The sequence below is a fragment of the Cyanistes caeruleus genome, chromosome 1 (assembly GCF_971803275.1).
Source record: "Cyanistes caeruleus chromosome 1, bCyaCae1.hap1.1, whole genome shotgun sequence".
Lineage (NCBI taxonomy): Eukaryota > Metazoa > Chordata > Aves > Passeriformes > Paridae > Cyanistes > Cyanistes caeruleus.
The window spans coordinates 13,981,524-13,998,789 of record NC_141701.1 but is presented as its reverse complement, the minus strand read 5'-3'; the positions used below and the strand labels follow the sequence as shown (position 1 = coordinate 13,998,789).

The following is a 17,266-nucleotide window of genomic DNA, read 5'->3' as shown; positions in this document are numbered from 1 at the left end:
AAGAGCTGCTAATCAGGGGTTCTTTCAGTGTCTACAAATTCAGATGATCTCCTAATGCCCAGCCCTTCTTTCTGATTAGCTGCAAACAGATGTGAGCTTTTTTGGTGACACCAAACTTGGTGGTGGGGGGGGATTTGAGACAGTCTCCTAGACTGGAAATCAACAGCAGCATTTGTATACAAAGATTTGGACTCTTGGATAAAACATCAAGGCCCATGGGGAACATCTCTGCAGAAAAATCAGTATTTGATTCCAAAATTTGATATCTCCAAGATGGTAAGAGAGTTTTCAAGAAAACAAGACCATCACTCAAAGTGTGACAGAGGCTGTTACAACATCATCTCCAACAGGCAATAACACTGAGTTTTAAACACTGAGTACTGGGGCTTGATGCAGCTCCAGGAAAGTGCTATACTAAGCTTCAGAGATGTGCTAAATTTGGAATGTTGTCCAAAGAGAAAACCAATTATATTCACCAAAAATCCATCTAATATTTTACAGTGACCCTAAAACAGGCAGATTTAACAAGGGATGGCAAGTAGCCACTGACTTGACTCGAAGGTCACCTGTCAAATACAGTGATCAAGTACTGAGAAGCCACAAGCAGCACAAGGCTGAAGGGAGCTTGAAGTATGGCTGAGAGACAGCCTCCTGCCTAATGCAAAAGGAGCTCACAGCTGGTTTTGTGCTTCTCTGCTATCAAGGACCTGCTCAAGATAGCAACAATTCTGTGTTGCACAAGACACCCAAGGTATGCCAGCAATTTTCCTGCACTTTTTAGTATATTCATATCTCTGCAACAACCAGCTTTAGCATGCTCTTAGGGTATCAGCATTATCACCTAAATGCAAAATACGTCGCCCAAAATGTACTCCAAGTCACTCAGACTAGGATAGGTTCCCAGTGCCACTCAGTCTGTCCTCTGGTCAGACATCGATTCATGTCTGTTGCTCTGGTTCATATATGTCCTGTTCAGGTGCTTTCTAAACAGGTCTTGGTGCTGTAGACCCTTGTTTCAAACAACATCAACCACAGCAACAAATACCCTTGCTTCATCTGCTTCCCACATCAACACTGCACAGCAAACCCAGGCAGAGAGCTGCTCCAGATCAGAAATGTCGAGCCAACTTGCTCTCAGACACATCACTTTTGCAATGCCAAATGGTGCTGGGAAGAGAGGGGCACAGAACACACCCTTGTTCAAATGCTGCAGAGCTGCACATCAGGGCTGCAACACCAGCTGAATCTTCCAGATGCTGCCAGTGATACTGACAGCAGCACATCTGCTCAGCACAGTCATGGCATACAAATTCCTGACTTACTGTGGAGCACCAGACAAAGCTTCTCCATGGACAAGATGATCAAGAAATGTCCTTGCAGTGGCATCTTGCAAGCAGCTTCTAAAACATCTTGACAGCACTCCTTTGAGTAAAGGCAGCACCACTTGCAGACGAAACACAGAGATATCAACAAACTATTTCTACTACATTTAGGAGCCTATCTATCTGTTCAAGGATGCCAGTTTCAAGAATGCACAGCATTATAAAGCACTATTACCACAGATTGGAATAGGCACTACCAGAGACTGGCCATACTGGATGTGTGCAGCACAGACCAGCTACCTTCAAATGAACCCATCAAGACTCAGCAGTTCTCCTAATCAGAGCTGGGCATTTCAAGCTGAGTGCTGAACAGAGAAGTTAAAAAATGACCTTTTCTAAAAATTATAGCTGAAAAGACCTGGCAGCATCTCATAATAATTCTCTCTCTAGAGACACAAACAAGATCCAGCTCTCCAGAAAAAGACTGAGCTGATCTGAGCATGACTACATTTCTCCTGCAGCCCCATTCCCCACTCAAGACACTATGTTGACATTGTCTCATCATACTTGAATGCCAAGGTACTGTGTAAAGTTGCCCAGTAAGGTCTATTCAAAAGGACCTTATTCATATTCTCCAAAGAGAGAAATAATTTTAAAAATTATTTAAAAATTATTTTAAAAGACTGAATTTGAAGAAGAACAATTCCTAGTGTGCTGAGATGTGCTGCCTCCTTCATGGTTCAACAGCAGTACTGGAACATGTCCAGCTCACTGAGGTAAGAGATTGGCAACCACAGCTGTTGTGGGCTGTCCTCCCTTTGGTAACTCATACCTACAGAGGAATAAAACACGTTTTAAACAAATGGATAAGAAACCTGTTGGCCAGGAGCAATCAGACTCCTGAACCTCTGGTTACAACCCAGTGGATCGTGGCTCTAAATTACTCTGTCTAGTCATCTTTGTCCATTGTTCCTTGATGCCCAGCTTTTCATCCTTGTTGCTACTGCCTCTCAGATCTTCCTTTGACTTTATGGCCTGTCACTGGTTCCCTTTCACAGTTCTCGATCCATTTGCTTAGCTCCCTCACTCCCTGGGCTAGCTTAGCTTTTTATTTCATGTTTCACTTTCATCAGAGGTCTGTCCAAGCCAACAGACTTCACTCTGGAATGGCTGAGCCCAAAGTTCCCTTCTGCTGCCTCTGCCCTGGTGGCAATGATTATGTGAACTGCTTCAGCCTTGTATCGAAGTTTTAACTCACAGAAATTCACAGGCTTTGGTTTTGCCATGCTGGAGTCTCTTCTGGAAATCAGGCAAGGACTTCTAAATCACGTGAATGGTTTGGCCAGTTTTACCTCTCACATCCACTGAAAAATGTGAGTCTTTCAGTATTTCAGGCAGATGTTAGTGGATGATTCAGGGAGCAGATACACATAGTTGCCAGCCATTGAGTTGAAGAAGCCCCAGAGAGAGTCCAAGAGATGATAAAATTGAGCAAAACTGAGAGTTAATCCAAAGCTTGTAACTTGCACTCAGCTCCCCTAGGAACACACAACACACACTGAGCAATGGATTCCAAAATATTAAGAAATAAGCTAGCGTGTAAGAAAAATAAGGATCTCCTGTTGAATTAAGGAGTTAGGTCATTAATGCTTGTTCATATTACATTACTCACACTTGAGAGACAAATAACTATCTGTTGCCTCACTAACCCACATATTTATTTGAACAAATATTTCCCAAGAAGTAGGGAGAGAGAACCATTTCAACAGAAAAGTTCTATATTATGGTCTTATCATAACAAGCCACTTCACAGTACGCTGATGTGTATCGTACACAAGCACCCATTGTGAAAAGCTATTAAGTGTATCTCATTTTACAGTGCTGACATGTTGGTTCCTTCACAGAGGTCATTAACTCACAACGAGGCCTCTCATTTCTCTATGCCTTTCTAAGGTTTTGCTGTATTTCAGAATCAAACCTTAGTATGAGCATTATTAACTCAGAGTGTCATGATTGGTGCCACATAAAGTCAATTTATATAGAAATCCTGCAATCATTCAGAACAAATTTTATTTATTTATACATATAAAAGGAAATCTACAGTCTCTGAATGGAAAGGACATAGTACATGGTTAGGTCAATTTCAGATGCTTAAGATGTTTAACAGAATAGCCTTCCAAAATGGAAAAAAATACCCAGTCCTAAACAAAACTACCTACTTTCCTCTAGGCTGAAAAGGCTGCTCAATCACCTGTTCCCAGGCCAGCCTGTAAACAATGCTGGACATGAGCAGTGTGTGGAGGTGAATTTCTGCCCATATTTTGATCAAACAGATCTCTAGTTGCTGTTGGAGCACCAGCATGACCCCCAGTCCAGAAAGCAGAGATATGCCAGGCACTGGACACTCCCTGTCCCCAGTCCCTCCAGTGTCACACAGTGTCACCCCAGTCACACAGCCCCAGAGGTGTGCCAAGGGCAGAACACTGCATCCATCTGGGCTGTAGAAAACACCAGAGACAGTCAAAACCTCTGAAAAAGCAAGACAATAAGTTTTGGAAGTAGACAGTGGCAAATGACCAGAGTGTGCCCTTACCTGCACACATGCATGTGCATTTTTACCATCTCTCTAACTGTCTCAAGGCCATGAGAAACTATTTGGTGGCATGTAGCCATGCCCCATGCATAAATGTATTTCTATCTTCAGGTTCAGCTCTTCATCTCAATGAGGCTTGAAATCATGTCTGAGCTGGGGAATTGTTAAGCAATGGTAGAGGAAAAGAAAATTAAGAAAATGGAGAGAAGGAAGAGGGGAGACAGAAGAGCAGAGGGATGGGCCCAGGGAGGAGCTTGAGAGCTGATGGGATGTGAGGTGTATTCAGCTCCTGAGAGGTACACAGTGGTTCACCTCCCAGTCCATCCCCTCCTCTACCTGGCAAGGTGCTGGTACAGCACGTGCCGGCACATGAAATGTCCGAAACAGCTCATTTGTGTGGTTGATGAACACCTGAGTCACAGTGCAGAAGGTGGGCTAGAGAAAAAGTCCTGGCACTTATGGCTGCAGCTCAGGGGCCTGCAAGTGCATTTTTGCCCCCCTGAAAGGGCAGAGAAGTAATTAGTATGTAAACTGTATGTAAATAGAGGACCTGAGCAGTAACTTGAAGGAAGAGGGAGATGTTGCCTTCACAGACCTGAACTCTGTAGATATAAAAAGAAACTAAGAAGTTCTGAATACTGGGATAGTCATGTCCCTCCAATGAATGTCAAAGGCTCAAGAATATTAAGTATTACACATGTAACAACTCTCCACTTGGCCCTTATTTTAACAGTAACAGCATTGTGGATGCCTTATACTAATTCATTTTTACATTAAATATCAGTTACCAAGAAACACTCTAGGATTTACAGCTTTCCTCTGCCTAGCAGACAAGTAACTGGCAGGAGTTGCTTCAGGAGCCCAGCACGTGGAGCAAGATCACCTCAGCCTGAAAATCTGACTACACTGAATCCTCCCATCATCCTTGGGTGAAGCCTCCATCATATTTAAGTACAAGAAAGGGAAATGAATGAGAAAAATTGGCACTCAAGATGAGGAAGCTGGAAGGGACTCTCAATGGTGTTATAACATCTGCTTCAAATGTGGCACTGATTACCCAAAATTATCTCAGACTCTAGGGAAAGGTACAAGTCATTGCCTCAACTCACAGCCACAATCAGAAATATGTACTGATAAAAATACAGCTCAAAGGCAGATTCCCAACTGAGTTCCTGTGCAGCCCAAGCACACATTACATATGTTTTTACAGAACAGCTAAATCAGGTTCACAGTATATTTCATTTTTGTAAAACAGCTGTAAATCACATCTTTAGCTTTCTCTGTTCCTGATAGCACAAATCACTAAAGGAAAATGAAAAGTGAATTGCCAAGCTGTTAGTTTCTGTTGGATGACAGATAGTCATGATAGGCTGCTTGACTGAAAAAGAAATGGGGCTCTTGCTAGGTTCTCAAGGAATACAGCACTCAAGGACAATGGTCAAAAATTAAGCAACTGTTGTTCGTTACATGCATTACCACTTTCTTGTTTTCATTTCACAAATGATTTTATCTCAAATTAAATTTTTAAACTTTTTTTTGCAAAAAGAGTAGTGTTTCAGCTGCCCCCTCCATACTCTGACGTTTTCATATCTCTTTATCATAGCAACAGTCAACAACCAGTTCCTTGAATTTCTTTATCAGTTATCCTACAGTGAAAATGCATTTCTCTTCCATGAAGAGATGTACAAAAAGCTTTTGTTCCCCCTCCTCCTTTGTGTCTTATCCTACTTATTAAGTGCTGAATGTTTCATAGAACACCTGGAAGATTTTTAGTGCTATAAAAACAAATGTCTCTTTGTTAAACTCTGACTCTCAAAAGCAACAGAAAGTGTTCAGTATTTTGAAATTAGTCAACTACTCAATAACAAATCTAAGAATTCCAACATTATAAAATGACATTTGAGATGGAGAAGCATGTTTTATACATACTGTGCCAAACACAAGAAAGATGCTTGCACAGACTCTGGAACTGTAAAACATCCACAAGGGACAAGGAATGTGTTTGGTTCTCAGAGAGGAGAAATAAGCTGTAGCAGCCTGCTGGCCACAGAGCTGGGAACAAACCATGAAAAGCCATGACAAGACTCAAATCCCCATGTGTGGGGTATCAGCCTGCCCCTAAGCAGCTTAAACCCTCTGCTTTAGTGGATGTCATTGAGTGATTTGTCTTTCTTGAAGCTTGGACATCCCTCTGACATCTATTACATCTATAAACTGGAATAAGACTTGAAGGCAAAGAAACAGTAGAGGAAAACAAGTGATGACAGCAGCAGCTCTGTAGTACCTAAAAGCAGCAGAAGCTGCCTTAGGAGAGTGTGACAGAGCTGATGGGAGACTTTTAATCTCTCCAAGTTTCTCTTCCCTGAGGTAACAGACCATCCCAGACCCTTCTCTTCCTCCCTATCTCAAGTTTTCACTGTACAGAAAAACTAGGAATTAAGTGACTAAAACTAGCAAGCAATAATGCATTGTCAAAAACTTCCATGACCTCTGTATCAGCCTGAAAAGTTATAGTCAAATAGTTTCAAGACTTTTAAGAAATTTTCTTCCCTCGTATACTTTGATTCAGCTCCTGGGTGGGAAATGAGCTACGAAACAGGCAAGTTTCAAGAGAGACTTTTTTCCCCCAAAAATACGGTTTTGAAAAGGGGAAGAATCAACCAGGTCTTGCTTTCATTTGTACTCCACTTTCAAACTCTGCCTTTTTTTTAGGGAATATTTTACTTTAGAAGTTTAACTGGTTACTTCACAGTGTGCTTTATTTACAAAATATAGTAATATTTAGAAAATGAAAAGTATGTTTTCAGAATGGATTGCTTCAGATGAACTCTTGTCAAATTCAATCCTGTGGATAAACAAAAAAAAAAATACAACAATAATAATATTAATGATAATATAAAGAATAAAAGTAATTAATAAAGCTCTATTTGACCTGAAATGACTTTTGGAGTAATTTTTGGAGTGTCTTTTCCACTCTATCATTAAGACAAGTTATTTTTTAACACAGCAAAGAAAAAATAACTGCCAGTCACATAAACTCATCTCACTCCAACCTTCCAAAATGTCCAAAATGAATATGATTCAAAACAATCAGTCAACCAATTCACAACAAAATTAAGACTCCCAAAGAGGTGCAGATGTGAAAACTTGAATTCTCCCTATTGTATGATTTTCTCGGAGCAAAGTCACAAGAAGCAGTGGAGCCAAATGAACCAGCTGCTGCTGCCAAAGAGGGTTTTGTTCCTGCTCACGCCTCCCTCCCTCCCTCTTCCCACTCCACCCTTGACTCCACAAGCCAGGCATGAGCCTTGCTGCCTACTCAGCCTTTGCCCAGAAGTTTCAGCTCACTAACTGTGCAAAAATAACACAAATTTTATTCACGAATTAGAAAGTTACCAGGCCACAGAAGAGCTCAGTTCGCAAAAAAATCCTACATGTGGCTGTGGGGTCAGGAGCTGCGGGGGAAAAAAGAGATTCTTGCACAGGAGGGACAAGCTGTCAAAGCAGCCCAAAGCACACACATGTACATTCAGTTTCATTCACAAATTAACAAAGTGCAGCTAAATATTCCTTCATTTGTTCTGCCACTTTGTGGTGCTTACCACTACCTGAGCACCAATCTAACTGAGGGATTTTTCAATAAAATGCAAAGTCTTTCAGATTAAATCCTGACTCTTCTACATCAACAAAGATTGCTAACATTGTAGAGATTAATCAGGACAAAACTAATAGTAAAAGAAAGCTTTAGAAATGTGTTTAGAATACCTATATTTATAGAATCAGATTACTATGAGATACTGTAGATTTTAAATATTAGCTGTTGTGACTTAATTTATATGCAAACACTCATATATTATTGTCATTTAAAAGTATAAAATCAAAAAGTTTTTTAAGAATAAGCATATATATTTTAATATATATTCTATTCTATATTTATATAAAGAATAAAATAAGAATTTATAATTAAATATATTTTAAGTATATTTATGTAAGTATAAATATTTATATTTAAAATATTTTAAATAATAAATTAAGAGCTTAATAATGATATTTTATAATAAAATTTAAGAATTATACAATTTCATTAAATTTAAGAATATATCTTTTTGAAAATATGTATTTTAATGAATATATAGAAATTGAAACATATGAAAGGAATTAAATCTCATCTAAAACATTTTTACTTACCTTGTGTATTTTGAGGGCTGCTGTTTAATACCCATGCTCCATTAAAAATTGGGTTCTTAAGTTCTGAGAATAAATTATCATAAAGACTGAAAACTATGAGATGACTCAAAATTTCTTGTATTAGAATTTTAAAAAATTCTATTTCTATGAATACGACATCAATTAAAACTGAGAAGCTTTTGTACTCCCAAAAGCTAAACAGTGTAAGACACTAATTTTCATTGCTAGGAGCCCTCATGTCAGTTTGAGTGCCCTAAGGACAGCAGAGCTCATGGATACAGGGATGTTGGGAGCTCACCCAAGGACTCCAGGAAGGTGCCTCCTGCCATCCCTCCCCGCACAGCCCTGGACACTGACAGGGCCTGGCAGTGACGCACCAAAGCTGAAACTTCTGCTCACTTAGACAGCTAAGGAGAGGGGCTATGTCCTCATTAAATACTTCAGCATACCTACAAATTGAAGAGATGCAGTACTTACTTTGTTCTATTACTTCATTCTATAATTATTTTATTCTATAATTATACTAAGAAATAAAGAAAAATCCCAATGAACAGTCTGCATTAGAAATGCATACAGCTATTTTAGCATTACATATCTACCCTGCACTTACATGTGCTCTAACATTTATATTGAATAAAATAAAGGAATTCATGTTAAAAGCTGATATACCAAAATAAATTCTCCAGACTTTGACTGTTTTGCATATTTTCAACAACACATTAATTTCTACTTATATGTATAATTTGCATTCTTGCAGTATTTGGATAATACCCCACTCAATTATTTTTCCTTTTGTTTTAAGAAGGGTACACTGTACAGCAGGAGTTTCAACCAAAAATCAGAACCCAGATCAAAAGCAACTGCATAGGTTACAGGCAATCCATGAGGTTTGAAGAGAACAAAGAGATTAGTCCTCCATCCAAATATCAAATTTTAACTTGAATCAATGTCAGGTTATAACTTTGAAATAGTCATCAGTTTTTCAGCAGGAGAAACACTCAAGCTAAACAACTTTAGATCTCAAAGGTGAGATCTTTGCAAAGACATCAGTTTCCTAAACCTTCTGCAAGTGTTGGTCACATCCAGGGAGGCACCACAAGAACTTCACTGACAAAAACGGAAAATTAAATAAACCATGAAAACAATCATAGCAGTGAGGTCCCTGCACTGCAGCGGGGCAAAGCATCCCATAAACATCCCCAACAGATATTTGCCAATCTGCTGCTTAAAAGCATTTCTACAAGAAATGAGTTTTCACATCATCATTAGATGACTGTTAGAATACTCTTCATCTTAATATTCAACAAAAATATTTTCCCTTGTGAATAAAGCTAATCCCTCCCTTCCCAAAGGAAATATCAAGAGCAACTGATAAACATTTTTTGTTTTAGCACTATTTCTGGTATGTGAAGTTCTTCCCTCAGACTTTTATTCTAAACCAGGAATACTCAGTTCCATTTATGTATTTTCTTATATGCAATGTTACCATTCATTTCCATTTGCCCACTTATTTCTTAAAATACGTTGCCTAAATCACTGGCATTCAATAGAACAATTACTTTCACATCTTATATAAAAAAATTCCTGTTAATCCTTAAGTGACTTAGTGACTTGTACTTTTTCAATAGTATCAAACTGCTCACCTCGGTGCAACCAGATGCTTTTTTTTTCACTGCACCATACAAGACGGGGAGAATGACTTACTTTCATGCACTTCCTCTTCCCTGGAGTTCAGTATTTCACATTCATTCCTACTGAATTTCAGCTTGCTTTATTTGAATTACCTGTACAGTCTGCCAAATTATTCTGATTTCTGAACACTTATCAGTTTGTGAATATTGCCTGTCCATGTTGCACCACCTGCAGACTTCAAACTTTGTATTCCATCAAATACACTAATAGATACTCCGAAACAGGAACACGCTGTAACCTCAGAAATTGCATTAGGAAAGTTTTTTTTTAGATTCTCCCCATCCCTCCCCTACTTTCCAATTTTCTATTGGCCATATCTTCATCATATTTTCTCAGCATATATTTAATAGTTCACTTAAAGTCATACAGCAAAACATCTGATGGCAGAATTCCAGTGCTACAGCTCTGCCTCAGCTCTGTACCTGTATCACTGAACAATACTTCTTCCCTCAGCCTAAGAGTGTAAATCCACATCTCTGAAAGCAGAAACTACACCAGTCTAAATTATCCATGACCTCATTTTTAAAACATAAATGCATCTGCCTTCAATCTCCCAAACAATGCCAGCTTTCATTGCTTATTAGCCCAGGTCTCCCACAAACACCCCTGGCACTGTTACATCACTGCTTAGCCAAGGGAAAAACACCTCAAAGTGTTTCCATTGAGCTATTGCTCGCTGTCTCCCGAGGAGCAGAGCTGTGCTGCACACATGGTTAGTACCCCAAACACACTCAGTACCTCTTTCAACCCATGCTTAGGTGCTCCTCCTGCACCTTCAGCTCACCTAAGTTCCAAGAGCTGCAGCTATTCCTAAAAGGAAAGCCAGGTGGGATCCCTCTGACACGGCACAGCAGCAGATCAGGACAGGCTGCAGGGCTGCCCAGGGCCATTGTGTCTGAATCCAGCCCAAACATGTTCCAAGCTGCAACTATCCATGTAGTATTGAAAGGATATGGTGTTTGAATAACAAAAGAAGTATATGCATATTACGAAATACCTGAGCCTATCATTTTTCTAGTCTATAGATGAATTTTTATTCCAAGAACTACAGGATTCACCAGCAGGTATAGAATAAAAAAATATTTATTAACTTCCACGGAACAGAATATGGCTTAAAAAAAGTCTTCTTGGGTCCCTCTTGAACCTTCTCTCCTTGCTCTAAGAAGGAGAATCAGTCTCTCATGAAAATTGATTAAAAAAAAAAAAATTTAACCCAAATAGAACCATCTTATAAGAACTCTATGGGAACTCTGGGCAACAGAAGCTAACCAGTATATGGAAATAAAACACTGCCTCTACACACATAGAAAGAAAATAGGTAAGAAGTGGCAGAGATTATTTATCTCTATTATTAAAACCTTTTAAAAATTAAGTTTTTAAATAAAACACTTCCTAGGTGTAAATACCATACTGCATAAAACACAGCTAAAGAAATTTAAGCGTATCCATCATTCCAAGTCCCAGACCTAGTTGAATCTACTGATATATTTCTCCTGTGGATCCATGAGCTGATCTTGCTTTCAAACAAACCACCCCTCAGGAGGAAGAAATACATATTTTCCAGTATTTAAATTTTTAAACTTTCCAGATTTTTTTTTTATATTTTAGCAAACATCTTTCAAAAGCATATTCCAATGCAATCTTGAAGAAAAAATTCTGCTTCTGTCAAAATAATTCGCAAACTTTATTGGATTTTTAAAAGCCTGATTACAGGACAAAACATACATTACGCATTTTGCTAAAATTCCAAAAACAATTGCAGAATTTAATCATATTCAAAGGCTCATGTCCATAATAAATACCGCCAGCTTAAAAGCAGCCTGGAATTTTTCAAGAGTTTTAGTATCTGAAAAATGCAAATGTTCTACATACTGTTCTTTTAGAAGTCTGACATTACGTTGCAATGGTTAAAGCAAGAAACAGGTCAGCTGAAGACTAAAGAAAATCCCTGTCTTCTGAGTAGATCTACATTTAGTTATGCAATACTGCTCTGGAAACAGTCTGTCACCAAAGGCCTGGCAACTGGCTTCTGCTTAAAACATACTCTGCCTCTAACATTCTTCAAAGGATTAAACCATAATTGATTCTGGCAATACACATGGTAAGCGTGATGTGCAGGGGGTTGCCAGTGGACATGGGGCCCTTACATAAAGGGCTGTTTTCTTTGTTTAAAATGGAAAAAAGAGTGGGAGGTGTAGAGAACAGTGAAATACAAAAATGAGTCAGAATCATAAACCGTATTTTTTGAATCAGATTTCAACAACCACATATGCAAAAAGAAGGCTTCAAAGGTGGCAGAGCTTCTGAATTGCTAAAGCAATTCACATATTCTCAGTTCCATAAAAAAAGTTAGAAGCTATAGTTATGTACATCCTTCTAAGCACTCCAAGAATATTGCAAGTTGAACTCCAGAGAAGCCATTGGTATCAGTCTGAAAGTGATGGGGAACGGATTGATCGTGCGCTGGCTGGACTGTTAGAGAAAACAAAGGGATCCTTTTCCTTCTCTTTAGTATCATGTTTATGTTTATGTTTATGCTTATGCTTGTGTTTCTTCTTCTTTTTCTTGTGCTCATGGTGGTGATGGTGATGGTGATCGCTGTGTTTTGAGGAGTTTGATTCTTTACTAAACACAGAGAGTGGAGCTGCTGAGACAGGGTGCATGTTTATCTCTCCTGAAGACTGTTCCTTACCTAAAAGAATGGATACAGTGGGATTAGCAAATGTTTAACTTGCATTGTTTCCAAACATAAGGAATTATGAAATATTAGATAAAACCTACATTATCTCAAAAACATGATATCTGTTATGATGCTTGTACCATTTAGCTTCAGAGAAGGCTCAGAGCATGCTGTTCAAGTTCCCACACTACTGACAATTTTTAGAGATGGTCTTTTTTCCTTCCTCAACAGCATAAAAGTATCCCAGACAATAATTAGGAACTCTAAACAGCCCTAAGAAACTTCAAGTCATACTAGCTCCCTGAAATTCATTTTTACATAGAGTAGGAAGGTCACTACACCCGGCATAATGCAAATATAACTGCTTGTAAAAATTCTGATATAAAGTGCACGACTGGCATAGTAAAGTAAATTCTTGGGATGTGAACTCTTTTTAATCAAACGGTAAAGCTCCCCGCAATAATACACAAACTTTTTGATAGTGACAAATTAAACTGATTTTTCCAAAAATAGCCTCTTGCAATTTAGCCTGTTTGAAAGATTATACAAGGGTTTTTTCCTTAAACAAAGCCAAATCCCAATAAAGACAATTATACTATCTTTATCGCTATATATTTCACAAGTACACTAGAACTCATTATATATTGAGCAAGCCTAGCATCTGAACCTGAGGAAGGAAATATGATCCATGACAATTCAGGAATGACTTTCTCATTCTCCCTTTGGCTCATTTAACATTTCATTATTTCAGACAGACTGCAGTAACTTCAATAATAGAGATTAAAGGGCATTATTCTAAGGATACCTTTGTTAAAGAGTGGAAATGCTTGGAAGGTAGGAATACTCATATTCCTTTAGGCAGAAATTGAATCAAATAGCCCACACTGCAAGAATGCTTTAACAACTAGATAAATGTAGAAAAGCACCAGCAGATTTCTGAAGGCAAGAAACCCTCTAAGTATTACTTAAAATGGACTTTCTTCCTTGCTACTTTAAGTATGAGGTTTTTCCCATACAGTTTTGGTGAAAATACGCAAATAAGTATCAAGAAATTATGTTATTTGATATTACAATGCAATTATATTTTTCTGTCTATTTGAAAACACATTTATTTTCAGAACATCTTTTTGTTTGGCTGGTTGGTTGTCTAACTCTAAAAGCAAGAATGATTTGTCTACGTTAACAATTCCTGGAAGTCTAAAGAGACAGCTCCCTGTCCTATGACAAGCAAGTATTCAGAACACTTTCCATGCAATCTTTCTAGCTTTATCCAAAAGATTGAGGACTGATTCAATCATGCATATATATAGGAAAATTTCTAGATGGTACAGCTGTTTTGGGTTTTGTTTGTTTGTTTATGAATATGTCTGGAAAAAACAAAATCTACATCTATATGAAGTGTTTAGAAGTCAGAATAGAAACACAAAACATTTTTATACTGAGGATGATCAATAACTTACTACAGGACACAGTGAAATTTCTACTGCTTCAAGTTGTAAGCAGCAAAATGATGTCTTTCTAGAATGCTTTTTTATTTAATCAGAATTAAGCAGCAGTAAGCTCAAGTTATCAATGCAAAAATTTATTTTTTGGATTCACAACTTTACTTTTTTATGTATCTTATGGCAGGTGGAGGACATACACACTAATTCCAACTTGCATTTGCTGACTTCAATGCATACCTAGTACCATTTTTTTACACTGTTGCCAGTCTCAAAAATGAAGACAGTGTGCAAGTATAATGCATTTGATGCAAAAAGGTATAAGACTGCTTTACTATGTAACTATGTCCAATTATATTTTTTAAAGGAATTCCTCCTGTATCCCCATAACTGAGCTCCTTCCTCTAAAGCATCCAGTGCTTAGGACAACTTCATTTAGCAGCTGCAAGGATACAAAACCTATAAAAAAAAGACCTATAAAAGCTCTATCAAAAATGATACAGATCTCCATGAAAAAATTCAGCACTGAACCTACAGAACCTTTTTTTTTTCTTCTTTTTAATTACTATCTACTTAAAGCCTATGCCAGGAACATGGCAAGTGTAGCTAAGGAAAACAAGGCTAAATAGAAATTGCCTCACAGGGCAGTACAATTATCCCTTTATCAATGGGGGTAGCAGGACTGATGCAAAGAGGCACTCCCTCTTCCTGCAGGGAACCCACTTCTTCCTGGCACACAGAGCAGGACTGAAACCTGGGTTTCAAAGAACACAGAAACACACAATAAGTGAAGGGTGAGCCCAGGAGCTGGCTTCTGAAGTGGTCAGTTGCATTCCTTGGAAGAAAATGCGCATGCATGTCTATCCACATGGATCTCCTCCTGTTTAGGATGTGGAGATTCCAATGTAATTGTTGGCTTTGTGGTGTTCCAGCTAGCTGGGTAGGTGTTTAAAATTAGACAGTATTATGATCCCACAGGAGAAAGATCAGAATATTTGTGTAGTGTTTGCCCCAGGAACAAATACAGATATCATGAGACAGAATAAAATATAAAAACATAGATCTTGTAGCTTAGTTTTAAAATTAAAGGGATTTGGATAATGATAAGCTTTAAAGGAAAATTTTCCATAATACAAATTGCTGTCAGATAATTCTAATACCCTGTTCACTTAAGTTTTAAGACTCATTGGTGCATTAACACTGAACGAAATTGTTGGGTAGAGTGTTTCACCTACTTTTCTCTTATTCTGTTTTTTTTAACTTTTACAATTTGAAAACCTGTAACTTGAGACTTTTAACATGCCAACAGGTTTTCATGAGACCTTTCATATGGTCCCCCCCATGTTTCTGATTTTGTGTGAAGAGTGGGATGCCAAAAACTTACAGCCTCTGTTTCTTTGCATGGCCAATGAATGTAAAACAGCTGGCTGATACTGGATTTTTACAAATTGACACTTGTTCAAAATTACCCCATTTGCACCCTAATTTTCTGAAACATCAGAGAGAGAGAGAAAACAAGTTCACAAATCATAGCAAAGGCTGGTGCTGCAGCACCCGACAGGAACAGGCTCTGGGAAGAGAGGGACGTTGATACAAGCACACAAGCACTTAATGTGTCTCTCCCAGAACCCAAAGAAAGCTTACCAATGAGAAAGGTAATGCAGTCTCTTTGCCTAGCATTTGAACTCCACCTCTGGCTAGCATTTTCTCTAAAGAGAAACCTTAAAAAAAATGGCAAATGCCATAAAAACAGTTTCAAAATCATCCCATTTTTCTTTATTTCTTCTTTTCTTTTTAGTGTTACTCTGGAAACATCCAGTATTTTTTAATTTAATGCTGTGTTTATGCATCTGTTGAACCACCAACAAAGTACACAGAAAAAGTTACCAACCGTAAATGACTTGAAGTTTCCAGAATGCAATGTCCTGTAATTAGTCTAAAGAACCAGAATTTTCAAATTATACATCTCTAAAAAACGTTATCAATTTTCTCTCTAGGAGAGTACTCTTTTAAGGTCCATGGGATAAAGATTAAAGTTTGAGGGTGAAAGCAAAAATCTAGTTAAGAATAAATCCAGCCAAAGATTTTCTGAAGATATGCTAAGCAAATCAGTTGATTTGGGAACAACATAAACATTTTAATTAGTTCCAATTTAAAGATTCACTTGATTTCAATTTTTTAGTGGGATTTAAAACCAGACAGACAATTCCTTATACCAAAGATAAAACTAAAGTATTGTGTAGATAAATTGGTGTTTTAACTAAAACAGTTTTAACTGGTAAAAAGTTTGATTTCATCATCTGACTTTCATTTAACAACTCTATTGCCTTATGCTAAAATAATAGCTTAACTGTGGTGTTATTTTTACTACATTGATTTTAATATTCACAAACATTCTAGTGAAATCCTGTTTTTGAAAGAAAGAACATCCGAATCAGGAAGCAAATTCAGAATACTTTGTGCCTCTCTTAGTTCCAGGCAGTTCACTTGAAAACTTGCTACCCTTATTCATCCTCAGGATTTGAGAGTGATTAGTTGTTTTCTCAGAGACAGTCACAGCTAGAGTATTATGTTGTTTTTATTAAATCATGGAGCTCACACACTGCAGCCACACACTGACGCAATTCTCATTTCTTGTTCTCACTATCTACAGGAGTTGTGTTTCTATTAAAGCTGCTTTCTTAGAGTAAAGCACTGGAAAACACCATTCTTTGTGAAGCATACTCTTAACCACATGCTATTTCAGTGAAGCAAATTTATCTACAAACCTCAAAGCCTGTGAGCTACTGCTTTGGAAACAGTTTTATCCTGAGTAATAAAGTGTAACAAATACTGTACTAATATTATATGTTATTAAAAGACATTCTAACAAAACAGTTGTAACAATTTTTACCTCCTTTGAAAGTACAGCAAAAAGGCATCATTGTCAGCTGTTTCCTCAAATCCAAGAAGTGCTCATTTATATATTTGTCTGTGTGCTAATGTTTCCATAACACTTTTTGACAGAGAGCCACTAATGGCTGGACTTTGAGGTACTGGTGCACTTACAGACAGCTTGGGTAACTGCAGAGGAGGGGGCTCCTCACACAGTTTGGGCTGAGTTCCTGTTTACTCCTACATCCAAACTCCAGGTGCTGTGATTTGCACCTCAGGCTTGGATCTGCTGCTGTAAATGTACTGTTTAAATATATTTATATATTTTTTATATTTAGTTAATATTAGTTTACCTCTGCACTTTACTGCAGCATATGCAGTATGTCCAGTTTCAAACTGTTTCAAAAAAAAGTCAATCCAGATAAACCATAATTTCCTGAAAGGGCAGTAATTGTGATAAACAAGACCACAATCC

At 37.9% G+C, this 17,266-nt stretch overlaps 1 protein-coding gene across 1 annotated transcript in view; it reads right to left on the bottom strand.

The window, feature by feature from the left end:
- Positions 1-11,455: 11,455 nt before the first annotated feature.
- The window catches only part of TAF2 (TATA-box binding protein associated factor 2), a 56,297-nt gene continuing 50,486 nt past the window's right edge, over positions 11,456-17,266 (bottom strand). The window contains exon 27 of the mRNA XM_086899973.1: positions 11,456-12,487. Coding sequence (XP_086756099.1) covers positions 12,222-12,487 — 266 coding nt within the window. The 3' untranslated portion in view covers positions 11,456-12,221. The remainder of the gene's footprint in view (positions 12,488-17,266) is intronic.